The sequence below is a fragment of the Salvelinus fontinalis genome, chromosome 4, assembly GCF_029448725.1.
Source record: "Salvelinus fontinalis isolate EN_2023a chromosome 4, ASM2944872v1, whole genome shotgun sequence".
Classification (NCBI taxonomy): domain Eukaryota; kingdom Metazoa; phylum Chordata; class Actinopteri; order Salmoniformes; family Salmonidae; genus Salvelinus; species Salvelinus fontinalis.
In genome coordinates this window covers 12437930-12464652 of record NC_074668.1, presented here as the reverse complement: position 1 = coordinate 12464652, position 26723 = coordinate 12437930, and the positions used below count along the sequence as shown (strand labels likewise).

The 26723-nt window shown below is 44.4% G+C and overlaps 1 protein-coding gene across 7 annotated transcripts in view; it reads left to right on the top strand.

The window, feature by feature from the left end:
* The window catches only part of rtkna (rhotekin a), a 108657-nt gene that overhangs the window by 31140 nt on the left and 50794 nt on the right, over nt 1-26723 (top strand). The window contains exon 1 of one of the 7 annotated variants that reach the window (XM_055918815.1): nt 12729-13457. The exons of 5 other annotated variants lie outside the window; for them this stretch is intronic. In XM_055918815.1, coding sequence (XP_055774790.1) covers nt 13362-13457 — 96 coding nt within the window. In that variant the 5' untranslated portion in view covers nt 12729-13361. Of the gene's footprint in view, nt 1-12728; nt 13458-26723 lie in introns of those variants that run through there. One more of the 7 variants, XM_055918814.1, reaches the window with a different exon arrangement.

Sequence of the window (26723 nt, the reverse complement as noted above, 5' to 3'; positions counted from 1 at the left end):
TTATTTAACTAGGTCAGTCAGTTAAGAACAAATTCTTATTTACAATAACAGCCTGTAAAAAGTCCTCCTCCGGGGACAGGGGCTGGGATTAAAAATGAAATTAAAATATAGGACAAAACACACATTGCGACAAGAGACAACAACATAGCATGCATCAGCTGTATTTCTGTATTTTGGCAGGAAGTGACTAACACAAGTCTGTCTCTAGAATGTCTATGCCCCTATCAGTGATGTGTATGGACACGTGTATATACACACACACAAAAGCCTACACACACCAAAGACAATGACTAACTAACACCAACGCCCTCTCACGGCAGCCCCATTCACACAGTCACAAGCAGGCTTTTGTGTGTGAGCACAGACTCCTGAGCTGTCATGGGTTAAGACTTGTCTATGCAACACAGTTCGATGGAGATGCATCATTCCTGAATACCTTCCAACAGTCTAGGAGTCTGAAGATTACTCCCATTGGTAGGGTTGCAAAATTCCGGGAACTTTCAATAAATTCCCAGATTTTCCTGAAATCCCAGTTGGAAGATTGCCCGGAATCAAGAGGGAATAAGCAGGAAATCCATAATCCTCCAACCAGGAGCCGTGTGTCCTCCGAAATACAACCCAACCAAGCCACACTGCTTCTTGACACAGCACCCGCTTAACCCAGATGCCAGCTGCACCAATGTGTCGGAGGAAACACCGGACACCTGGAGACCGTGTCAGCGTGCACTGCACCCGGCCCACCACAGGAGTCGCTAGTGCACAATGGGACAAGGACATCCCTGCCGGCCAAACCCTCCCCTAACCCGGACGACGCTGGGAGAATTGTGCTCTGCCCCATGGGTCTCCCGCTCGCGGCCGGCTGCGACAGAGCCTGGACTCGAACCCAGAATCTCTAGTGGCACTTAGACCACTGCGCCACTCAGGAGGCCATTCCACTAGTTTATTTTTTGTCTATTGTACTGATAGTTAGGCAGAGGAGGTCTCTCACTAACCTAGTTGAGAGAAGGATAGGAACACACACACACACACACACACACACACATATTCAAACGCACCCATATCCCCCTGGAGTATACCTGGATGGGTAGAGATGGAATGTCTGCATTCATACATGTTTAATGTTTTTGTTCCTGTACATAAGAGCACTGATAATACTCTCTGGAACTAAACAGACGGACAGATTGCAGACCTATCAGTTAGTCAGTAGCATGTTTCAAGCTCACAGCGTTCTCAAACCAGGCAGTAACAGATGGTGGTGGTGTCAGTATCCAGAGTGTCAGAGTCCAGTGCACAGGGTGGTGGTGTCAGTATCCAGAGTGTCAGAGTCCAGTGCACAGGGTGGTGGTGTCAGTATCCAGAGTGTCAGAGTCCAGTGCACAGGGTGGTGGTGTCAGTATCCAGAGTGTCAGAGTCCAGTGCACATGGTGGTGGTGTCAGTATCCAGAGTTTCAGAGTCCAGTGCACATGGTGGTGGTGTCAGTATCCAGAGTGTCAGAGTCCAGTGCACATGGTGGTGGTGTCAGTATCCAGAGTGTCAGAGTCCAGTGCACATGGTGGTGGTGTCAGTATCCAGAGTGTCAGAGTCCAGTGCACATGGTGGTGGTGTCAGTATCCAGAGTGTCAGAGTCCAGTGCACAGGGTGGTGGTGTCAGTATCCAGAGTGTCAGAGTCCAGTGCACATGGTGGTGGTGTCAGTATCCAGAGTGTCAGAGTCCAGTGCACATGGTGGTGGTGTCAGTATCCAGAGTGTCAGAGTCCAGTGCACAGGGTGGTGGTGTCAGTATCCAGAGTGTCAGAGTCCAGTGCACATGGTGGTGGTGTCAGTATCCAGAGTGTCAGAGTCCAGTGCACATGGTGGTGGTGTCAGTATCCAGAGTGTCAGAGTCCAGTGCACATGGTGGTGGTGTCAGTATCCAGAGTGTCAGAGTCCAGTGCACATGGTGGTGGTGTCAGTATCCAGAGTGTCAGAGTCCAGTGCACATGGTGGTGGTGTCAGTATCCAGAGTGTCAGAGTCCAGTGCACAGGGTGGTGGTGTCAGTATCCAGAGTGTCAGAGTCCAGTGCACATGGTGGTGGTGTCAGTATCCAGAGTGTCAGAGTCCAGTCTACATGGTGGTGGTGTCAGTATCCAGAGTGTCAGAGTCCAGTGCACATGGTGGTGGTGTCAGTATCCAGAGTGTCAGAGTCCAGTGCACATGGTGGTGGTGTCAGTATCCAGAGTGTCAGAGTCCAGTGCACAGGGTGGTGGTGTCAGTATCCAGAGTGTCAGAGTCCAGTGCACATGGTGGTGGTGTCAGTATCCAGAGTGTCAGAGTCCAGTGCACATGGTGGTGGTGTCAGTATCCAGAGTGTCAGAGTCCAGTGCACAGGGTGGTGGTGTCAGTATCCAGAGTGTCAGAGTCCAGTGCACATGGTGGTGGTGTCAGTATCTAGAGTGTCAGAGTCCAGTGCACATGGTGGTGGTGTCAGTATCCAGAGTGTCAGAGTCCAGTGCACAGGGTGGTGGTGTCAGTATCCAGAGTGTCAGAGTCCAGTGCACATGGTGGTGGTGTCAGTATCCAGAGTGTCAGAGTCCAGTGCACATGGTGGTGGTGTCAGTATCCAGAGTGTCAGAGTCCAGTGCACATGGTGGTGGTGTCAGTATCCAGAGTGTCAGAGTCCAGTGCACATGGTGGTGGTGTCAGTATCCAGAGTGTCAGAGTCCAGTGCACATGGTGGTGGTGTCAGTATCCAGAGTGTCAGAGTCCAGTGCACAGGGTGGTGGTGTCAGTATCCAGAGTGTCAGAGTCCAGTGCACATGGTGGTGGTGTCAGTATCCAGAGTGTCAGAGTCCAGTCTACATGGTGGTGGTGTCAGTATCCAGAGTGTCAGAGTCCAGTGCACATGGTGGTGGTGTCAGTATCCAGAGTGTCAGAGTCCAGTGCACATGGTGGTGGTGTCAGTATCCAGAGTGTCAGAGTCCAGTCTACATGGTGGTGGTGTCAGTATCCAGAGTGTCAGAGTCCAGTGCACATGGTGGTGGTGTCAGTATCCAGAGTGTCAGAGTCCAGTGCACAGGGTGGTGGTGTCAGTATCCAGAGTGTCAGAGTCCAGTGCACATGGTGGTGGTGTCAGTATCCAGAGTGTCAGAGTCCAGTCTACATGGTGGTGGTGTCAGTATCCAGAGTGTCAGAGTCCAGTGCACATGGTGGTGGTGTCAGTATCCAGAGTGTCAGAGTCCAGTGCACATGGTGGTGGTGTCAGTATCCAGAGTGTCAGAGTCCAGTCTACATGGTGGTGGTGTCAGTATCCAGAGTGTCAGAGTCCAGTGCATAGGGTGGTGGTCTGTTTGCATTACTATTCAGAGCCAGTTGGTTTAAGTGTAGCCTATCACTTCAGCATGACCAGCCCATAAACACCTTCAAGTTCACACGGTCACTAAGCCTGCATTCCAATTGGAACACTATTCCCTATTTAGTCAATAGGGCTCTGGTCAAAGTAGTGCACTACATAGGGAATAGAATGCCAGGTATGCATCCTAAGCCTCTGGAACAGGGGAACCAGAGCCAGGTCACATGCCTGTCTGCTTACAGCACCTGTACTCTTCCCTCCATCCCCCTCTCCTTTCCTTTCCTTTGGACAAAGGATCTGTTCACTCTCTCTCCCACACACATCACATCAACACCTGGCCATTGTGAGTAGAGGCAGTCAGGGCCTCCCTCTCAGAGGGGTGTGCTTTCTCATTCTCTCCTTCTGTGTGTTTGTGCATGTATGCTCAGGACGGATTTATAGTTATGTTGTGGAATTTCACAGTACATATTGTAACCAAAATACTAGGTAGATGTCTGTAGATGATTGAGTAAAACGTGTGTGTGGTGTGCATGTTCATGCATGTGTGTGTGTGTGGTGTGCATGTTCATGCATGTGTGTGTGTGTGGTGTGCATGTTCATGCATGTGTGTGTGGTGTGCATGTTCATGCATGTGTGTGTGTGTGTAGGCTGGTGGCTGATTGAAGTCAGTGCTGTGTGGTAAAAATTATAACACGAAGCAGAACAGACTCTTTGTTCTTTTAAAAACCTTCTGTATGTAAAATATTTTGTGCTATAGCTTGGAGAATGAATAAGTGTGACTGGATGACAAAGTAATGTTTGTTTACAGCATTAGGGCTGTTTTCCTAAAGAAGTTAAATACACTTTGTTACGTTTCCTGGCCACGATACTAACGAGTATCATGATACTGGTATCGTTCCGGCCCTAGACTTAACATGGTCCATACACACCTGCACAGTCGTGAAGAGGGGACGACACCTCATCTTCCCCCTCAGGAGACTGAAAATATTTGGCATGGGCCCTCGGATCCTTAAGTTCTACAACTGCACCAACGAGAGCATCTTGACTGGCTGTATCACCACTTGGTATGGCAAATGCACTGCCCTCGACCCCAAAGCATGGTGGTGCAGACAGTCCAGTACATCACTGGGGCCGAGCTCCCTGCCATCCAGGATCTCTATATCAGGCGATGTCAGAGGAAGGGCCAAAAACTTGCCACAGACTATTCACTCTGCTACCGTCTGGCAAATGGTACCGGCGCATCGGCTCTCGGACCAACATGCTCCAAGACAGCTTCTACCCCCAAGCCATAAGACTGCTAAATAGCCGTAAGCCTGCTAAATAGCTAAATGACTATCTGCACTGACGCTATCTTGCACTGACTATATACACACTCACACACAACCCCCACACACACAGTAGTAGGCTTGATTACCAACAACGACGAGACGGCCTACAGGGAGGAGGTAAGGGCTCTCGGAGTGTGGTGTCAGGAAAATAACCTCTCACTCAATGTCAACAAAACAAAGAAGATGATCGTGGACTTCAGGAAACAGCAGAAGGAGCACCCCCCTATCCACATTGACAGGACAGTAGGGGAGAAGGTGGAACATTTTTTAAGTTCCTCGGCGTACACATCACGGACAGACTGAAACGGTCCACCCACACAGACAGTGTGGTGAAGAAGGCACAACAGCCTCAGGAGGCTGAAGAAATTTGGCTTGTTACCTAAAACCCTAACAAACTTTTACAGATGCACAATTGAGAGCATCCTGTCAGGCTGTATCACCGCCTGGTACGGCAACTGCACCGCCCACAACCGCAGGGCTCTCCAGAGGGTGGTGCAGTCTGCACAATGCATCACCGGGGGCAAACTACCTGCCCTCCAGGACATCTACAGCACCCGATATCACAGGAAGGCCAAAAAGATCATCAAGGACAACAGCCACCCGAGCCACTGCCTGTTCACCCCGCTACCATCCAGAAGGCGAGGTCAGTACAGGTGCATCAAAGCTGGGACCGAGAGACTGGAAAACAGCTTCTATCTCAAGGCCTACATATCTTGCATTACTCATCTCATATGTATATACTGTATTTTATACCATCTATTGCATCTTGCCTATGCCGCTTTGTCATTGCTCATTCATATATTTATATTTATATATTCTTATACTTAGATTTGTGTGTATTAGTTAGTTGTGGAATTGTTAGATATTACTTGTTGATATTGCTGCACTGTCAGAACTAGAAGCACAAGTATTTCACTATACTCGAAATAACATCTGCTAACCATGTGTATGTGACCAATAACATTTTATTTGATACTGGTACACCCTGTTTATAGTTCCATTCTTGCGTGTTTTATTCCTCTTGTGTTACTATTTGTATTTTTTAACTCTGCATCGTTGGGAAGGCCTCATAAGCAAGCGTTTTCTCGATGAGGTCTACACCCGTTGTATTTGGCGCATGTGACATAAAATTTTATTATGATTTGACTAAGAAAATATTGCCACTCTATTGCGAAATACACTTCAACTTTTTGATGCTCGACAGCTGTTGACTTTGCAAGGGCTGAGGTCACTGGTTACGGTCGGTCTGGAGGAATGAGCTAGTGTGTTTGTACACCAATACGTGTACCTAACTGTCCATTTTCAGTTGTTGTTTACTACCCTTTTAGCCTTGGTTTTTGTTTTAATTTCTGGATCCCTTTTATAGTTTATAGTTCCCTTCATGCTCATTTACAATCCCTCTTCAGGTAATAGCGACAGAATGGATTTTTAATAGCGACAGAATGGATTCTTAATAGCTACAGAATGGATTTTTCTCCAGTGACCCCATTCCCATTCTTACTGCCCCCATTTGAACACTGACTGTGGCCTCAGAGGGCAGTTGGTGATAGAAATAGGTCTGCGGTTTCTCTCTGCTGTGGTTCCCTTTCACTTCCTGAAGAAGGAAAACGAGACAACTGAACACTGTCTTCCAGCAGTGCTGTACTCAACCTCTCAAACTTGTTTATTCTTAATTGCTTTGTTTGGACTAACAAATAGTTCATGGTTTGTTGTGGATTCACTTAGTACTCACATCCTGTGTGTGTGTGTGTGTGTGTGTGTGTGTGTGTGTGTGTGTGTGTGTGTGTGTGTGTGTGCGTGCGTGCGTGCGTGCGTGCGTGCGTGCGCGCTAAGAGTCTCACCAAGTATGAAAACGGAACGCGCTGTTTGCAGTTTTTCCTGTAGAGGGAGCCATTGTTCCTTTGTGTAATGTCCTTATGTAGTACAGAGCAAAAACTTCTCATTCCGTCTAACTATTGTCTACATAACTACTGTATGTAGAATGTGTATACATGTAAATCTAGGATTCATCTCTTTGAGTATGCATCAAAATGCGTCTCTATAGACAAATTGATGAGCTGTAGAAATCCAACTTCATCCAAAAGAGACAAAACAATCAATTGTCACAATATAGACGTTACCTTCATGAGGATGGAAATCAATGGAGTTGAATTGGCTAATGTGCTCATGACGAGTTAATTTGGGTACAGAGTGATGGGATGAAGCTTAACGTATGTACAGTGACCGAGGGCTTACAGGCGGCCAGGGAGGGTGGCTTGGACGCTCCCAGAAAGTTCCGGCAGGCTCCAGCTGACGTGGTGTTGAAGTGTCTCCAGAGGGATAAGTGTGGAGGAAATGCTTGTGTCAGTGAACATGTGTAGCCTGTTAGCTGTGTGTGTGTGTGTGTGTGTGTGTGTGTGTGTGTGTGTGTGTGTGTGTGTGTGTGTGTGTGTGTGTGTGTGTGTGTGTGTGTGTGTGTGTGTGTGTGTGTGTGTGTGTGTGTGTGTGTGTGTGTGTGTGTGTTACTCACTGCATCAGCAGCATCTGCTACTGATGCTGGAAAAACGTGATGTAGACTACTACTCGCCCATACCGCTCCAAGTGTGTGATTCACTGTTTTCACGCTACATGCCCACTAATGATAGAAAACAATGATATCACTCTATATTGCAATTTTTTTTTAAACTATTGTGAAAGCTCGTTTACAGTATTCTAGTGAGCTATGATGTCACATTGAGACCAGACAACAAGGTGAATTCCCTCTGTCATATGTCTGGGTCTGTGTGTGTCCTCCGGGGGTTTCTGTATGACTGCCGTCTGGTTTCACAGCTCATCAGACGATATCATTTGGTGAAATAGGTGTGTTGGATGATACGCCTGCCGACTGACTCCCGCTGACTCCTACTGACTCCCACTAGAAGAAAAACACACTGAATCACACAGACAGTGTACCACATCATCAAATGGTTTCTCAGACTAACACCCAATTCCATAGATAATTTATTGGCTCACAAGTTCACACAGTCCTTGACCGTCTCAAAGTGTCCTTGAGATTTTGTGTGTGTGGGGGGATGTTTTGTATATGTTTTCCCACAGTCTCTATTTATATGTGTCTATATCAGCGCATGCTGATGTTTGTGCGTGGGAGCTGTGGCGTGGGTGGGGCTCAGTTTACTGATTGGGGGTAGATGACAGCCAGGGTTCTTTTGTTGTGGTTTGTGGCCCTGCCCTGCTGCCTGACTGGTGGCGGACTGGAGACAGTACAGTAGGGAAGCACTTAAACGGATCTGACTCTGGTACTCTCTCCTACCGAAAGGACTTACACACACATAGTATTAATGCAATTCCACGGTAACGGAATTACACTCTGGCTCAGTTTTTTCTCTTGAAAATGCATGCTAAATATAAGAATATTTGGAAGATAAATACACAACGCAGAGACAGAGGACGAGAGGTCAATACAGTACTAACCATCAAAGGAAATGGTGGATTTTCTGTAATAGGGGATTAATGCAGAGACATGGGAGGAATTTGTCTATATATTCAACCTGAAATAGGATACTTGTTATTTGGCCATTTGACCCAGTTTTACTGCAAGGAATTCTAATTGGTCAACCACAGGCTAGGGCTGGGTTATAAACTACATTCTGTCCCTTTGTTCAATGGAGAGCATCACTGAGGACAGGGAAGAATGACCATCTACTTCTATATGAGTTGTCCTCTTCGAATAAACCTATTTTCCTCCCCCTGATTTGCTTTATTAATGTTATTAAAGAATAACATCAACTGCTAACACAAACAAAAACCATTTGATTTTCAAAGTTTAACAAACAGTACAACTCTATACACAAGGACTACTTTTAACAATTTCCCCCTAAAAAATGAACAAAAAACGAATTTAGTGTAAGAACTGTGCAGATGCAAACACGAGTAACTATATTACGTTAAAATCTTTCTCAGGTTTTTATGCGACCACGTTTCCCAAAAACTCTGTTAGCTATCATCTCCGAATTAAGATTGAAAGATGTCTGCAGAAAGCATGTGGTGTTAGCTATGACATGACACCTTGACTTTGAAAAAAAACAACTATTTTGGTTATTAAACCACAGTAAGTGAAGTGGATTTACACCCGGTAATGGAATTACATCGTTGGTTCCTGATTTGTACTACAAAGTAGTTGGTAACGGTAAATTACAAGACAGAAGGCAATATTTACGGAAGGTAAAGAATTTGTCAAAAAGTAAATATAAGTGTACATATTAGTTGGCGGTGGTCTTTACGTCAACATTATTGTGTTTTGATGTATTTCTTGTACCTTTTTTAAGAACGTTTCTGGTAGATGCTTTCTTAGACCCCTTCCATCTGTTTATTCACAAATCAAAGCCTTTATGCCACATTTTGAAGATGAAGAAAGGTTGAAATTTGACACCCAATTTGATGTGCACCTAGTAACTTCATGTTGGTGTTCATGGGTCCTTTTTGATAGAAATGCCCTCAAGTATTTTGGACTTTTGCAACTTGGTCAGTTCGACACATTCCCATGTATGTCAGGGTAACTGGTGGCATGGAAGTCAAACGCAGGAGAGCAGAATTTGGTAAATAGCCGGAGACGTTTAATGTACATAACTACCGGCATACAATTATAACAAAACACATGGGCAACAAAACCCGTATCGCACCAGTCACATAAAGCACACGTACTTACAATAAACAATTCCGGACAAGGACATGGGGGAAACAGAGGGAACATATACAATATATAATGAGGGAATTGAAACCAGGTGAGTGCGACAACCAGACAAAAACAAATGGAACATGAAAAATAGATTGATGATGGCTAGAAGACCGGTGACGTCGACCGCCGAACACCGCCTGAACAAGGAGAGGAACCGACTTCGGTAGAAGTCGTGACAATGTATCTGTACTCCGTTTCCTACTCTGACTGTGTTTACACAGGAAGCCCAATTTCAAATTTTGGTCAAATTTCATTTGACCAATCAACATTGCCTCTTTTGCCAATAATTGTGCCAGAGATCAGAATTGAAATGTGTTTTAGACAGGCCCATCTAACCTAGTGATTCAGTAGGTTGACTTATGACCTGAACAGTAAACGGTCAAACCAACAGGGGGTTTCTCTCCTCATGTGAAAGAATCCAATTCAATCATGCTTGTTGGTTAATGTTTAATGGGCTAAAGTTACACAGTGGACAGTGGAGACTCTCCCTTTATCTTCTTAGCTGCCATCCCTTCCTCCCCTACCAATGTATCCATAGCAGTGACTGGCCAACCCTGCTCTTGAAGGGCTCCAGTGTATGCAGGATTTTGTTTTGACCCCACACTAAATCACCTGATTCATAATATCGAAGACTATATCAATCAAAGTCATCGACCTCTAGATCATGTGGAGTTTAATCAGGTGAGGAACTAAGACCAGGATTGGCCAGCTCTGGCTAGTCTGTAGCTAATAGCCACTACCTGTTGACTGGCCGACTGGCCGTGTGTTCCACCCTGCTGATTACAGACAGGAAATGTCCCATATTACTCTACACATCCGCTCAGGAACACAAAGCACGCCGGGCATTGTGAACGCAGCCCAACATCCCAGGCTGTTACGTAAGGTCCAGGGCAAGCTAGACTGGCACACTGAGGAATGTGTGTGTTATGTGATAAGATTCTCTCTCTCTCTCGGCCCATCTCACCTTGGGACATGGTCATCATATTTTCCACATGTTCTCCTATTTGATCAAATATGGTGAACATAGACGCAGGTACATTATAATAGAATGGTTCTGTAATGTAAAACAAGCAACTGATTAGTTCTGATGCAACAATTCTAGAATAGTTCTTGGCTCTGTGTAGGTGATCTTTTCCATCAAGAGAGTCTATAGATTTCACTGCCTCGAAGTCCTAGAATCACATGAATCCATGATCTAAAGATGTGCCCTAATGCCTGCATGGGCAATGGAGTGACTTCACACACCTCCTGCTAGCTAGCATTGTAACTCTTCTCAGCAGAAAGAAGCATTGAGAGACGAGAACAGGTGTTCTCTCCTGCTTCTGAGAGCACTATGCAGAGGATTCTTTCCCTTGATTAAGAGTGTTTGTGTTTTAACATTCTAATGTTGTTTTTGTACTGTGGTTTTGAAGTTTTAACAAGTGACTTACCTACAGGAATTTGGCCAACCTGCTGCTGCAGAGTTCCACATGACAGATAGAGTTTCTGAGGGGACTGCTAGGTGGCTAGCAGTCCCCTCACTCAACACCCTCCCTCCAGTGCATTCTAATCCACTATTTATCTGTCCACCTCCCTCCACTAGAACAATACATATATTGTCTTACTGTACATAACCTAACCCAGTGTCGGAGGAAGATTAGCTGTGTAATTTCAACTTCAGGCTGAAGGCTTTTCTTGGTGAGCTACTGCTGCCATCCCTCAGCCCTGCTCCTGTGCTCTGTGGTGGGGAGGGCTTAGTGCAGTTTATTTGTTTTCAAAGTTTACCTTCTCCCTGTCTTGTAAACCCTAGAGTGTAACATTCACTTTAGCAAATTGTAGGAAATTGTGCGTGCACTTTTGTTTTTATTTTGTAGTGTTTGTGAACAACAGAGGAATAAATGTGTGTAAGAAGGTCGTGAGAGTTGTGCGCGAGATGGCGACAGTTTCCTGTGAGGGGTTCGCTTGTAGTTATTGCGGTCTCTCCCACGCCACATGGAAGGACACACACACCAGATGCACTGGCACATCATCTGTAATCCACTGGAACGCCTGAACTCGCTACAAGACGCGCGCAAATGAGACCAGAGACAGAAAATGATGGTGGGATCGGCCCGGGATGGGAGCAGTTTTCTTGGTTTCAGCCATGTTTCTGAGGAAAATGAGAGGAACATTTGGCAGAAAGTGGACTCTAGAACGTTTAGCTTTGAGATTCTCTCAATTTCAGGACTCCGACGTTCCACTGGTGAAGAGGAACACCTAGAAATAACTATAAATGTGCAAGTTAGAGAGCCAGCGCTTCAAAAGTTGAAGACCGGGCACCAACATTTGGCTGCGTGAACTGAGAAAACGCTGGAAAGTTATACTGTTAATAAATTCACCGATGCTTGGATAACACACATTTTCGCATAAACATATACGCCTGACATCTTTAATAGGCTACCACTTCGAAATACATTTCGCTTGCAAGCCCAAATTGTAGACTATTTATTAGGCTACAACTTGGAAATACACTTCCCATCGATTGCAAGCCCTAAATTGTAGACTATTTTTAGAGTATCAAATTCAGTAATATACATATAGTTTTCACAATTGTATTAATGATACTAGCTAATTTTTGGTTTTATTTAAACTGGAGAATTGCATCCATTAGCCTGTTTTCCGTTTGAGGACGCCTCTTTTTAAATGGACAGGGTTTTCCTGAATAGTCTATAAAACATGATTAAATAAGCAATGGAAAGGTTTATGTCATACGGGACTTGTATTGTCAAATATGAATTTAATTGGCCATCCCAAAAGCCCCGGTGTCCGACATTATACATAATAGTTCCCTCTCGTCCGTGAATATACAGAAACGAACGATGTCCACTCTTAAGAAATGAATAATTCAGATATTTTTCTCATCTCATCTCATTCATTTTTTTTTTAAATTTAACCTTTATTTAACCAGGTAGGCAAATTGAGAACACGTTCTCATTTACAATTGCGACCATTGTCACCTTTGCCTTATGACAGCGAGGTTTTCAGGGGTTAATCTTTCATTTGCTGTTAGGTTGGGCATATTTTTTTCTTGTTTTATCAAACTGTGATAATGCACCATCTGACACGGTTTTAATATAATTTGTTATCAAGTGTCTGAAAAGAACAAAGCTATCCCCCTCGCCACTACATTTTTTCAGATGCCCCTTTAATTGTTTGGTATTTGGTATTTGTTTATTTTAAAGGGAGTGGAGTTTCTTTCTTGCATTCTTTCTTTTTCTTCTCCCATTTTATGTTTAATGCTCTGTTTCGAGAGGCGCGTTGTACGGGTTAATTTTGCGCGAGGTCCCCCGGCTCCTGTGGCGATTATTGCGCACAGTGGGCTTGTTGTGCTGTTCGTTCCTGCGGAGGCGATGCCCTTTTGCGGAGAGGTCTTGTCACAGCGGACAGACGGCACTCACAATCAGGACGCAAGGACACAAAGAGAATAATTGCATTAAAAAAGGACCATTCTTTCCACAACTGCCCAGGAGGGGTGTTGACTGTGGGTGTTTGAGAGGCCCTTTGTTGCTTGAAAAAAAAGTAGCCAAGAATATGCACTGTGGACTAGCTGAATGTTTTATGAACAGTGTTACTGTATACGGTTAGGGCGCTCGCACACGTCTCTCTACCTCTTTGGTTCGCGGAAAAGTCAGTGCTGTGCAGTTTTAACAGAGAAACTGGTTTGAATACTTCGAAAGACAAAACGTTTATGGCGTATGCTCTTTGCGCATTGGATTTGGAGACTGTTGCGCGCCTCCTGTACTTTAACAGTACATTCTCAAAGTTAGTCTTTTCTCTAAATCTTCATGTTACTGCCTGCTACGTTTTTCATTTTCCACCATTAGCGTTCGTAGCATTTTTTTCCTTGGGAATTTGAGTTCTCAGCTCCCTTAAATGCCTCACATTTGTAACACATTCATTTTAAAAGGGGGGCGTGGAAGTGAAAACATTCAATCATAGGCTACCTCAATTTGTGGATATTTCTTCGAGGGATGCCAATGAACAGATACGCTGACATGGAGGACAAACTGCGCATTTTGGAGGACCTGAACATGATGTACATTCGCCAGATTGCCCTGAGTTTACAGGTAATTAACGTAGACCGTACCCAAAGGTTGACTGCACTTTTATGGAAGCTATCACTGTCACATCTGATTCCCAGCGCCTCTCACAGGAGCTGATGTCCTAGCTCTTCTGTCACCTGCTAGTCGATGTGCGGTGTTGTCATGTCATATCTTTGCCTTCTCACCCAAGTCAAGCAGGGCGTTTCAGTGAAGTTACATTTTGAAATGTAGGTGTACCAATCATAGGGTGGCAATAGACCACAGCTTACTCGCTCTCCCTGTCTATCTCAGACAGTATCTGATGTGGCAGGGACCAGCGTGTACAGGCTCTCACTTCCGACTTTCCACTGAACTGTGTACATACAGTAGACTACATGAGCCAGTTTACTGAGTGAGTTCCCAGCTCTGCTGCTTTTACATATTAAGAGTTAGGAGGGGCTAGCTGAAGAATGTCTCTGACCAAGTTGTCCTGCTTACTCTGGTGTGGTCTCCAGAAGTTCTCAGTGAGAGAACATAAAACACCACAAGCCATGTACAGTTAGTTACTCTCTAACCCAGCTTACTAACACGCCATCTGCAGCTGCATACTGTATGTGTGGGACTCACAAGTCCCCAATGGGACAGGGAAAGAGAGATGGAAAGGAAGAGAGGCCTAATGATGCAATACTCATCCATTTCCAAGTGAAATAGGACTGTACTGGTTCTGACGTAGTCAGTGGTATATCTTGATGTGAACATTATACATAACAATGTAGTCATTTTGGCACTAAGCTGCGCATGACAGTCCACCTCCCAGAGAACACAATGTGTCTGTTCTTTGATGAGCAGAGTGTCTGAACTAAAGGGGCATTGAATATTACTGCACTAGAAGGTTAAAATAACACTCTGAAATTGTGAAAATTATGATAATGCCATTTTTGTGTATGAGCTGTTTGAAAAGATGGCAGAAATGTCTGCTTGTTCAGGTGGGATGGAGTTTTTAGCCCAGATCATGACATCACAATCTGATATGATTTATAATAGACCAATGACCATTCATCTGGGTAAGGAGAGTCTAGACCATCCTATCAGCCAATCAGGGCTGTGTATGTAAATATATTCTGATTTATTTCCTATCTCCCACACAATCAGACAGCATTTCAATGGCCATAAGATGCCCGGGGAACTAAATTATTACAATTATATTTTGGAGTTATTTTCATTAAATCAACACACACAGTGATTTATTAGACATACAGTGATGATTTAAAAATAACATTAAAACACTGAATGGAGGCTTTAATCTGAGGAGAGGGGCAGGAGACACATGGCCATTGGAAATCATACAGGGAATATCAAAAGGAAATTCTAATGTAACATTTTTGTACGCTTGGCTGCTCTATTGTGAAACTATGTTAGCTCTGTGCTCTGCAGCTGTTGTGTGTTAGGAGTGTCATCTACTGGTTTTACTTTGGGACCCAAATTGGCCCAGGTTTTCTGTCATGATCCAATATTCGCATGGTGATTTATTTAATTTTTGGTTGTTGCAATCTGGAAACTATGTTTCATTCTATATTGACAGTAAATGTACCAATTATATGACAAGTCCCACCTTTTTTATTGTCAATAATTCAATTTTGCCCAAAATGTTAAGCTCACTGGTTTGAGACCACAAAATCAACCACATCCGTGAATTAGCACTGCTAATAACTTTGTATTTTAATACTAGTATAGAGGTTAAATTATTTAAAAAAATATAGGTTCATTATAATTTTTACACACTTTCTACCTGGTTTTAGTTGTTTAAGTTCAGACTGGAGTATTTTATTCCAATTTAAAAAAACATTCAAACCCATTGAAGGTTGTGACCCACCATCTAAGTGACAATGGGAGTGTCAGCCTCTGCAACTGTGGGACCTGAAGGGTGCTGTGTTGGGGCCGTAGTATCACCATGGCACAGGTTGGCATCTCACCTCCAGTCTACTCATGGAGCTGTGTCTTCGTTCATCTGGCCCAAACAGAAAGCCAGTTGGTCCATTTGGGTATACGATGGACAACACGACTTGTTAATAGAACAGTGGGTGTCTAATAGGCACACGCATACACACAAACACACACTTGTTCTTCTATCCTCTTGGGGACCTAAAGTTTATTTCCATTCAAAATCCTATTTTCCTTAAACCTAACCCTTAACCCTAATTCTAATTCTAACCCTAAACCTAACCCCTAAGATGATAATAGCCTTTGTCTTCATGGACACGTGGGAAATGTTCCCACGAGGAAGAATTGCCCTCATTTTACTATCCTTGTGGGGACATTTGGGGGTTTCAGGTCCCCATGAGGATAGAAGAACAAGACCACACACAGACACCCCCACCCAGATGGGTCTCCTTTGTGTCCAGAAGAGAATTTATAACACCAGCTTTTCCCCTGACGTTCACTGCCTCCCCGTTGAATCCTCAATCCCTCAGCCATTACAGAATCATCACTAAAGTTCTCACGAGTTGTACCCTTTCATCCCAGTCACCAGAAGTCAATCAGTCTCAAACCACTCATTTATACTCTATGAAAGAGCTTCCTTTGAGCCACTGACTTGTTTACTTCACAAACAAACTGGAAAAAGGCAGTCAGTCTATATGTTGAATCTGTGTTCTATGCTGGCAGAAAGCGGTGGCAGATACTCTCTCAACAAAGATATCCCAACTGGGTTGTCAGTGTAGGATCTCAGTAAACAGGCTTGTGTTTCTCTTCAGTGTCCTCAATGGTTTCCCTGTCTGGGTGGGTTGCTGGAATCGATTATGTATATATATATATGTGGTAGAGCTGTGTGACCCACTACAACTCCATGCTGAGTTCTCCGTGTGCTGCAGCATGGCCTCCATAAGCTGTAGCAGACCATCTTCTGCCCTAAAGGTAGGTCGTTTAGAAGAGTCCTGCGGATGATCCAGTTGCTATGGTTTAAAAACAGTAAACCTCCCACTTGTTGCTGTCTGGGAGGCTTGTGTCTGTCCAAGGTGAAAACATGAGTTCTCAGCTTAGTTCCTGGAGTTCTACTGGTAAGGCATCCATTGGTCATAGGTGGGCAGCCATCCTGAGCTGCTGTGCTTCCATAGAACAAGAGAACACACCCAGAGGGTCAGAGCCAACATTCCAGACCTTTACGTAATCAGAGTATGTCAATGCTCTGGCTCACAGCAAGTTACATTCCCTTCCTCCTTGGTTTGTTTTCAGTCATCCAGGTAGACACTCATTACCCTCCTTACAACATCCCTATTTGTTTAGGTTTTAAAGGGTAGATCGCATGACTTTTTACTCACCAAAGTAACAATGTAGTGTGGTCAATGACTTAGTAACTTAGTTGTAGTCAACATATTTTCAGATATCTTCGGAATTACCCACAATGCAATATTGTAAATCTCATGTGGAGAACTGGTGCTACCTAGCTAGCTTCAGCTGGCTAATGTTAGCTATTAGCCATGCTAGGATGTAATTACATTTAAGACCAAGTGTTGGCATTGGTGAACTACTATGTACATCCATGAAGAAGAAACAATATAAATGAATTCAACAAAGTGCATCTCCTCTTCTCCTGTGCATTTGGTAGTCAAGCGAGGTGAGTTGTTTTAGTTTTCCGTCGTCTGTAGCTAGTGTTAGTTTACATTTCAGACCCAACAGCTTTTTAAAAAGCTAAATATGCCAAGGAGGTTTGTAATACCCACAAGGATGAGGTTATGACTCATTTGTGGCCCAAAACGAGAAGCTAGCTTTAAAGTGGGACCGGTTTGTCCGATTGAAGCAAGCGAATTGGAGTAAGGTAACTGCGGGACGTCTACTGTATGCAGTGTTAATTTCACCTCGGAGGACTTCGATGGCTATAACCAGTGGAAGACAGTATTCGGAATGAGACTCTGACTGAAACCAGGTGCTGTGCCGAGCGTGAATGTGAAGCCTGCAACCTCTATTTCCTACCGACCTATGGGTACATTGTGAGTGTCAGTAGTGATGGCGATTAACCGAATAAGTTCACTGTGGATTTACCTCATAATATCGCTATTGGATTAGCTGGCTTTCCCTCGGCTGATGAAAAGGCCTCTCCCTCTGAAGCTCCTCTCCTAGGCTCTTCTTTGGTAGCTAAGCCATCAATTGGTAACTCTTCTCTCTATCTGCTGGCTTTTTGTTGTTGTGTTTTGTGGGTTCCTGCCTGTGCTAGACTAGTTGGTGGTGTTCTCTGGATTACTACTTGACTATCTAGGCTAGTTAGCTGGCTAGCTAATAGTGATGGAAAAAATGTATAGTTCCATATCAGGATATTATTTTTGGCGATATTTTGTATCATGTTGACAATATCGCAATATGTTTGCACTAGTTGGCTGTACCTGCACAAAAACTCCAGTATTTTTCCTTCATAGCTTGTCCTCCTTTTTTTTAAACAGGGAGACAATTTATTTTCAGCGCTTTTATTTCCATGACTGAGCTCAACTTGTTTTTTCATGGCTCTGTCTTGTGCCTCTGCAGCAGACATATGGTGAGCAATATGTTTGGAACACAATAAAATCCTTGTATCGAATCGCAATAGAAATAGAATCGTGGGAATCGCAATAAATATCGTATTGGCACCAAAGTATCATGATAATATTGTATCGTGAGGTCCTTGGCAAAATAACTCGCTAGAACCGGCTGGTTAAGATATAACTGCATATACCGGTAACATTATTTGATAACTGGTTAGGTGGTAGGGTTGGGCTGTATCCAGATTTTCCTATCCTCGTACCCTCATACCGTCCTTCTCTCACACCGGGATTTACGGTATTACCGGCTTAGTACACAAGGGGGCACCAACAACGCAAAAAAAGCCCATTGGGCGTCTATTACCAGAATATACAAATTGCAAAGACAGGCAATCCAGCTCAAAGTAATACATATATACACTGAACAAAAATATAAACGCAACATGCAACAGTTTCAAAGTTTTTACTGAGTTACAGTTAATATAAGGAAATCATTCAATTGAAATAATTTAATTAGGCCCTAATCAATACATTTCATATTAATGGGAATAAAGATATGCGTCTGTTGGTCACGGATACCTTAAAGGTAGGGACATGGATCAGAAAACCAGTCAGTATCTGGTGTGCCCATTTGCCTCATGTATTGTGACACTCTTTGCATAGAGTTGACCAGGCTGTTAATTGTGGCCTGTGGAATGTTGTCCCACTCGTCTTCAATGGCTGTTCAAAGTTGCTGGATATTGGTGAGAACTGGAACACGCTGTCGAACACATCAATCCAGAGCATCCCAAACATGCTCAATCGGTGACATGTCTGGTGAGTATGCAGGCCATGGAAGAACTGGGACATTTTCAGCTTCCAGGAGTTGTGTACTGATCGTTGCGACATTATGATGCTGAAACATGAAGTGATGGCGGTGGATGAATGCCATGACAATGGGCCTCAGGATTTCGTCACAGTATCTCTGTGCATTCAAATTGACATTGATATATATATATTTTTTTAATTGAACCTTTATTTAACTAGGCAAGTCAGTTAAGAACAAATTAATATTTACAATGACGGCCTACAAAATGCAATTGTGTTCGTTGTCCGTAGCTTATGCCTGCCCATACCATAACCCCACCGGCACCATGGGGCACTCTGTTCACAAAGTTGACATCAGCAAATCGCTCACCCACACGATTCCATACACGCTGTATTCATCTGTGAAGAGCACACTTCTCCAGCATACCAGTGGCCATCGAAGGTGAGCATTTTCCCACTAAAGACCTTTACGACACCGAACTGCTGTCAGGTCAAGACCCTGGTGAGGACGACGAGCACACAGAAGAGCTTCCTGGAGACAGTTTCTGACAGTTTGTGCAAAAATTATTCAGTTGTGCAAATCCACAGTTTCATCAGCTGTCCTAGTTGCTTGTCTCAGACGGTCCCGCAGGGGAAGAAGCCGGATGTGGAGGTCCTGGGCTGGTGTGGTTACATGTGTTCTGTGGTTGTGAGGCGGATTTTGGACGTACTGCAAAATCAAAGACGATGTTGGAGTCAGCTTACGGTAGAGAAATTAACATTCAATTCTCTGGCAACAGCTTTGTTGGACATTCATAATTTCTGGGACCTTTTATTTCAGCTCATGAAACAGGGGACTAACACTTTACATATGTTGTGTTTTATATTTTTGTTCAATATACAATTTAAGTTATTTCTGTTGAAGTTTACATTATAGGGAATAGGCTAGCTTGCCGGATCCTCCATATAACGTCACCCCCCACAAAACATTTTTGGCATGACTTTGGCATTCTTTGGAATTCTGATCAGTTTCATGTAATAACTTGAAAAATAGGTGTAATTTTGCATAAGGACTTTTGATGCGTATACTAATGCAAATCCATATGTTGCATGTGGTTAAGTTTATGTTACCTAGCCTTTAACAAGTCCCTTTTTAAAATAGGAATCACCACATTCTTGGCTCCTCTGTGAGCTGTGATTCTTGTTCTCCTTTTTTTCACGGCTCTCTCGCTCACCTCAGTTATGACGCTCATAAGGGCCACAGTAAAACACCTAGTCAGTGACAGCGCTGTGAAGCCCTTTTGTCTACGGAATGCAGGAATTCCCAGCCCACTGCTGGCTGATGGGAACAGGAAACAGCCCAGTGAAACAAATGGTTCCCAATAGAGGGGTCAGCATGATGCCTGTATACACACACACACACACACACACACACACACACACACACACACACACACACACACACACACACACACACACACACACACACACACACACACACACACTGTAGATCATTGACAGATATAGTGGAGATGGCTGAGTGACTGCATTAGTGAGTGTGCTCTCCAGGGCTCTGTCCTCCAAGTCACTGGCCAGTCCCATGCCCCCCCCCTGTCCCTCCTGTCCTTTTACTGAGGGCTCACAGGCAGAGGGGAGGGCCCTAAATGGCTATAATTAGCCAGGTTCCTGGAGAGTGGCCCAGAGTGCTGTCTAAGGTCAAATACACTATATGATAGGTCACTCTTGCACTTTTCTTAAATAATTCTCAATTTCTTCTGAAGTAAGTTGAAATTGGAAGAAGGAAAAAAAACGTTTGATTTCCACACTTTGTTATTGGATTGTCAACATTGCAGAATAAATAGTATTTTTGCAAACTTAAGTTTAGAAATTTAATTCAGAAAATAAATACAATGAACATGGATAACATTATTGGCACCCTGAAACCCTGTTCCATAGGGGTTGTTGTTCTGCTGGAAGACCCACAACCTTCAATGGAGACCCAGTTTTTGGACACTGTGTTGAACATTGGACTCCAAAACACCTTTTATAATCTGCTGATTTCATGATGCGTTGCGCACATTCAAGGCCCCCAGTACCAGAGGCAGCGAAGCAACCCCACAGCATTATCAAACCTCCCCATGTTTGACTGTAGAGAGGGTGTTCTTTTCATTGAAGAACCTTAATACTCTGTTCTGATATTCTTTGGAAACATACTGTACCACATTGTGTGTGTGTGTGTGTTGTGTGTTGTGTGTGTGTTGTGTGTGTACGTCCTGCCCCACTCAGCAGGGGTCCAGACTGGAGCGCAGCAAGATACTTCTGGGCTGTTGCTCCCCTCCCCTCGGTTCCTCTCCCATCGGCTCCCCTCCGTTTCTCTGCAATCTCTTCCCCTCACCTCCATACCTCTCCTCCCCTCCGTTCCTCTCCCATCTCATCCCGCTTTTATTTTTTATTTAACCTTTAACTAGGCAAGTCAGTTACGAACAATGACGGCCTAACCCGGCCAAACCTTAACCCGGACGACGCAGGGCCAATTGTGCGTCGCCCTATGGGACTCCCGATCACGGCCGATTGTGATACAACCTGGAATCGAACCAGGGTCTGTAATGACTCCTCCCCGTTCGGTCTTCTCCCATCCCCTCCTGTCCGGTCTTCTCCCATCTCCTCGCCTCCGTACCTCTCCCCTTGTTATTCCACTGGATCCTGCCTCTGTTTGCCGAGATATTAGAAAGATCACAGGTCAGCTGCTCAGGGACAATATGAGAGGATTAGTTGACCCAACAAGTGAACACCTCCCCAGTAACACCCAGCCAGCCCTACCCAGACTGAGCAACACAACAATGGCATGGAGCAGCTTCTCTCTCTCTTATCTGCTGTGATGATACACTGACCACTGTTGTGTGCAACAAAAGCAATGAAAAGTAGGCTACATATACTGTACCGGTTGCTACTCTCAACAATAATCCTTTGTAGGTGGAATACCCTGTACTATTAAAGGGATACTTTTGTTTCCTTGACCTTTTCACAATGGTACGGTGTCACCACAGGACCACTGGTGTTACCTACATGGTTCATTTTGATACGTGGTGTATTGGTGGGACGTGATTAATAAACATGTTCCATAATGTAGTCTAACAAGACTGATATGAAGGCTGTCCTTGCTGGTCCTGGTATGCTGAGGACTCGGCCATCATGTATTTAGGAGGTCAACTCTGTTTTTGTTGATTTACTTGTTGATTTATTGGTTGTTTACTTGGTTTAAAACCCAGAAGAGTAAAAGTGATGGTGTTTGCTCAAAGCTACTACAAAGGTCCATCCACCTGTTCATTCATTCATCCATGCATCCATCCATCCATTCATTAATTCACGTCCAGTCAGCAGGGAGATCCAGGGTCTCCTCTCCCAGTGTTGGTTCAGCTGTCAGGTTGAGGAAGTAGCTTAAATGATCCCAGATCTGCATTCCACACAGGTGTGCCTAGCCATCCCAGATAAGCCTTTGGTGTAGCTGGATATATTGTGTGTGTGTGTGTGTGTGTGTGTGTTAGTGCGGTTGTAGCGTTGTGTGTGTGTTAGTGCGGTTGTAGGGTTGTGTGTGTGTTAGTGCGGTTGTGTGTGTGGGTGTGTGTTAGTGCGGTTGTAGCGTTGTGTGTGTGTGTTAGTGCGGTTGTAGCGTTGTGCGTGTGTTAGTGCGGATGTGTGTTTTAGTAGGGTTGTGTGTGTGTGTGTGTGTGGGGGTTAGTGCGGTTGTAGGGTTGTTTGTGTGTTAGTGCGGTTGTGTGTGTGTGTGAGTGCGGTTGTGTGTGCGTGACTGCGGTTGTGTGCGTGACTGCGGTTGTGTGTGTGTGGTTGTAGGGTTGTTTGTGTGTTAGGGTGTGAGTCTGTGAGTGCGGTTGTGTGTGAGTGCGGTTGTGTGTGTGTGTGGTTGTAGGGTTGTTTGTGAATTAGTGTGTGTGTGTTAGTGCGGTTGTAGGGTTGTTTGTGTGTGAGGTTGGTTGTGTGTGTGTGTCTGTGAGAGCGTGCGGGTGTGTGTCTGTGAGAGAGTGCGGGTGTGTGTGTTAGTGCGGTGTTGTGTGTGTGTGTGTTAGTGCGGTGTTGTGTGTGTGTGTTAGTGCGGTTGTGTGTGTGGGTGTTAGTGCGGTTGTGTGTGTGGGTGTTAGTGCGGTTGTGTGTGTGGGTGTTAGTGCAATTGTGCGGTTGTGTTTGGGCAGTTGTGTGTTTGTGCGGTTGTGTGTGTGAGAGTGCGGTTGTAAGGTTGTGTGTATGCAGTAAGTAAGCCTTCAGTCTATACAGAATCCTGTTGTTATGGTGAGGGCCACTACATGTGTGGATCCTGATCTCTCTGGGTTCTATCATAATGGGACTCAGTCAAAGACCCAGATGTAAAGACTGTCTCTTTCTGTCGTTGTATGTCTGTCTGTCTTTGCAACTGTGCCCTGCATGGCTGTCGCACCGCAGTTGTGCCCTGCAGTTGTGGAGAGGGAGTGGGCATGGGGATAGGCGGTAGAGAAAGGGGGCATTGTGTATGGTCACCCACGCCCCCACTGGCCCCAGCTTGGGTCCTGGTGTGGTTAGGACTAGGAGCAAGCCTGCCCTCTGTGTGCTCAGGAACCAGTGAAATGCCTTGACTTGAGCCAGCTTCCTTTTGAAAGACACCAGTCAGGAGCCAGGAGGGTGCAGGAGGAGACAGCCAGCCAGCCAAGCAACAGCCTAGCAACAGCCCCCTCCCCCAGCCCTCACTTTCTCTGCCCTCTTTCTCCCTGCTGCCCACTCTGTCCTTTCACTCTAACATCCTACTCTGTCCTCCCATGCACTCTCTCTAACATCATGTTTAACTCCCTCTGTTCTCATTCACACTCTGTTTTACCACTCTCTACCTTGTCCTCTCTCTCTCTTCCTTCTCTTCTTCTCTACTCAGCTAACACAGCTCACTCAGACGTAGCCCTCTGGCATGATAAGATGGACAGCAATACAGAGCCAGAGCATATCTCAGCTTGATTCATGTTGTGACTGAGCAGGAAGTAGTCAAAAACCACTGCGTAAATTGTTAACAACCATGCCCAAGAGGAGAAATTAAAAATGTTGTATTCCATCGTAAAAACACAAGTCCTAAAAACTTCTGAAGATACTCTGGAGATGCAGCTGGCCATGTGTGCTGTTTTTACAGATGTCGGCTGTCTTTTAATGTATATTGTCTGTGAAAAGCGTTTCTTGATAGTGTATTTGTTTGTGCTTATAAACTTTTGTTTTAATTTGTCCATGTTGATGTAATGTACATATGTGGTTATTCTTTTTGTGTACTTTTGAGATTACAGTATTTGTACATGAATATAAGTGTGTGTGTCTATTGTTTACAAGATAATTGTGTCAAGGAGTGTTGTGATTCTGTTCTATGTGAGTATTACACAGAATCCAAACCGGCTTCGCGCGTGCGCCATCGTGCATACATTCATTTTGTCCCCCTACACCAAACGCGATCACGACACGCAGGCTCAAATATCAAAACAAACTCTGAACCAATGACATTAATTTGGGGACAGGTCGAAAAGCATTAAACATGTATGGCTAGTTAGCTTGCTGTTACTAGCTAATTTGTCCTGGGATATAAACATTGAGTTGTTATTTTACCTGAAATGCACAAGGTCCTCTACTCCGACAATTAATCCACACATAAAACGGCCAACCGAATCATTTCTAGTCATCTCTCCTCCTTCCAGGCTTTTTCATTTTTGAAATTATATGGTGATTGGCATCTACACTTTTACCACGACAACTGGCAAAACATTTCGTCTTTCAATCACCCACTTGGGTATAACCAATGAGGAGATAGCACATGGGTTCCTGCTTCTATAAACCAATGAGGAGATGGGAGAGGCAGGACTTTCAGGGCGATCTGCGTCAGAAATAGAAAGGAGTTCTATTAGCCCTTGGCATAGCAGATGCTCCTTGGCGCGCACTAGCAGTGTGGGTGCAATAATTGAATAACATGAATTTCTACATTTATTTTGCAACGCTCGCACATGCGACGTGTCCGGTCTGGTCAGCATGTTAGTGTATTTTTACAGAATCCATGTACATTTATCTGCGTCTGTGGGGATTGATACGTGTCGTCCTATTGTGTGTGTGTGTGTGTATTAGCCTGTCCATTTCAGTTATTGTATATGTGCATATAATTATGGTAGGCACTCTGTCTTTAAGAAGCCAGTGTTAGGACGGGAAGGTGGAGTCTAATTTATAAGTGCTGCTCTCTCTCTTTTTCTCTCTTCCTTCCTTCCTTCCTTCCCTCCCCCGGGACCAAATAAACAAACACTTATCACCATCAAAACAAACAATTCACTGCTGGATATTCCCCTGAAGTGGCTAGCGCAGACATCCTTGTGACTCAGATAATTATGTTGCTGGGACAGATTGCTGAGGTGTGTGTGTGTGTGTGTGTGTGTGTGTGTGTGTAGTGGAAGCATGTGTCAGGCTGTGAAATTGAATCGCGCCTCACCACAGGAGTGTGTGTGTATGTGCAGGATGCCACTGCAGAACTACACATGGTCTCTCCTAGCAAGAGTTGAAGGCCGCTGTAGTTCTGAGTCTGGGCAGGAGAGAAACTCTGTCAATGTTCGTAAATTACTCTAAACCCTACCAGTCGCTTTGAGCTCAAGTGGCCCAATTCTATGGCTTTCATTATTTTGATTCTGCAAGACAGTTTATTAGGTTCACGGAAATGGATCGCTCTTACAGACAGTGAGTCACGTGACCGTGCCTTGCTATATACAGTGGCTTGAGAAAGTATTCACCCCCTTGGCATTTTTCCTATTTTGTTGCCTTACAACCTGGAATTAAAATGGATTTTTTGTGGGGGTTGTATCATTTGATTGACACAACATGCCTACCACTTTGAAGATGCAAAATGTTTTTTATTGTGAAACAAACAATAAATAACACAAACTGAAAACTTGAGCGTGCATAAGTATTCACCCCCACAAAGTTAATACTTTGTAGAGACACCTTTTGCAGCAATTACAGCTGCAAGTCTCTTGGGGTATGTCTCTATAAGCTTGGCACATCTAGCCACTGGGATCTTTGCCCATTTTTCAAGGCAAAACTGCTCCAGCTCCTTCAAGTTGGATGGGTTCTGCTGGTGTACAGCAATATTTAAGTTAAACTACAGATTCTCAATTGGATTGAGGTCTGGGATTTGACTAGGCCATTCCAAGACATTTAAACCACTCGAGTGTTGCTTTAGCAGTATGCTTAGAGTCATTGTCCTGCTGGAAGGTGAACCTCTGTCCCAGTCTCAAATCTCTGGAAGACTGTAACAGGTTTCCCTCAAGAATTTCCCTGTATTTAGCACCATCCATCATTCCTTCAATTCTGAACAGTTTCCCAGTCGCTGCCGATGGAAAAAGATAGTGTTCTTGGGGTGATGAGAGGTGTTGGGTTTGCACCAGACATAGCGTTTTCCTTGATGGCCAAATGCTCAATTTTAGACTCATCTGACCAGAGTACTTTATTCCATATGTTTTGGGAGTCTCCCACATGCCTTTATTTTTTTCTTTAAACAATGGCTTTTTTTCTGGCCACTCTTCCGTAAGGCCCAGCTCTTTGGAGTGTACGGCTTAAAATTGTCCTATGGACAGATACTCCAATCTCCGCTGTGGAGCTTTGCAGCTCCTTCAGGGTTATCTTCGGTCTCTTTGTTGCCTCTCTGGTTAATGCCCTCCTTGCCTGGTCCGTGAGTTTTGGTGGGTGACCCTATCTTGGCAGGTTTGTTGTGGTGCCATATTCTTTCCATTTTTTAAATAATGTATGTAATGGTGCTCCGTGGGATGTTCAAAGTTTCTGATATTTTTTTATAACACAACCCTGATCTGTACTTCTCCACAACTTGGTCCCTGACCTGTTTGGAGAGCTCCTTGGTCTTCATTGTGCTGCTTGCTTGGTGGTGCCCCTTGCTTAGTGGTTTTGCAGACTCTGGGGCCTTTCAGAACAGGTGTGTATATATACTGAGATCATGTGACACTTAGAT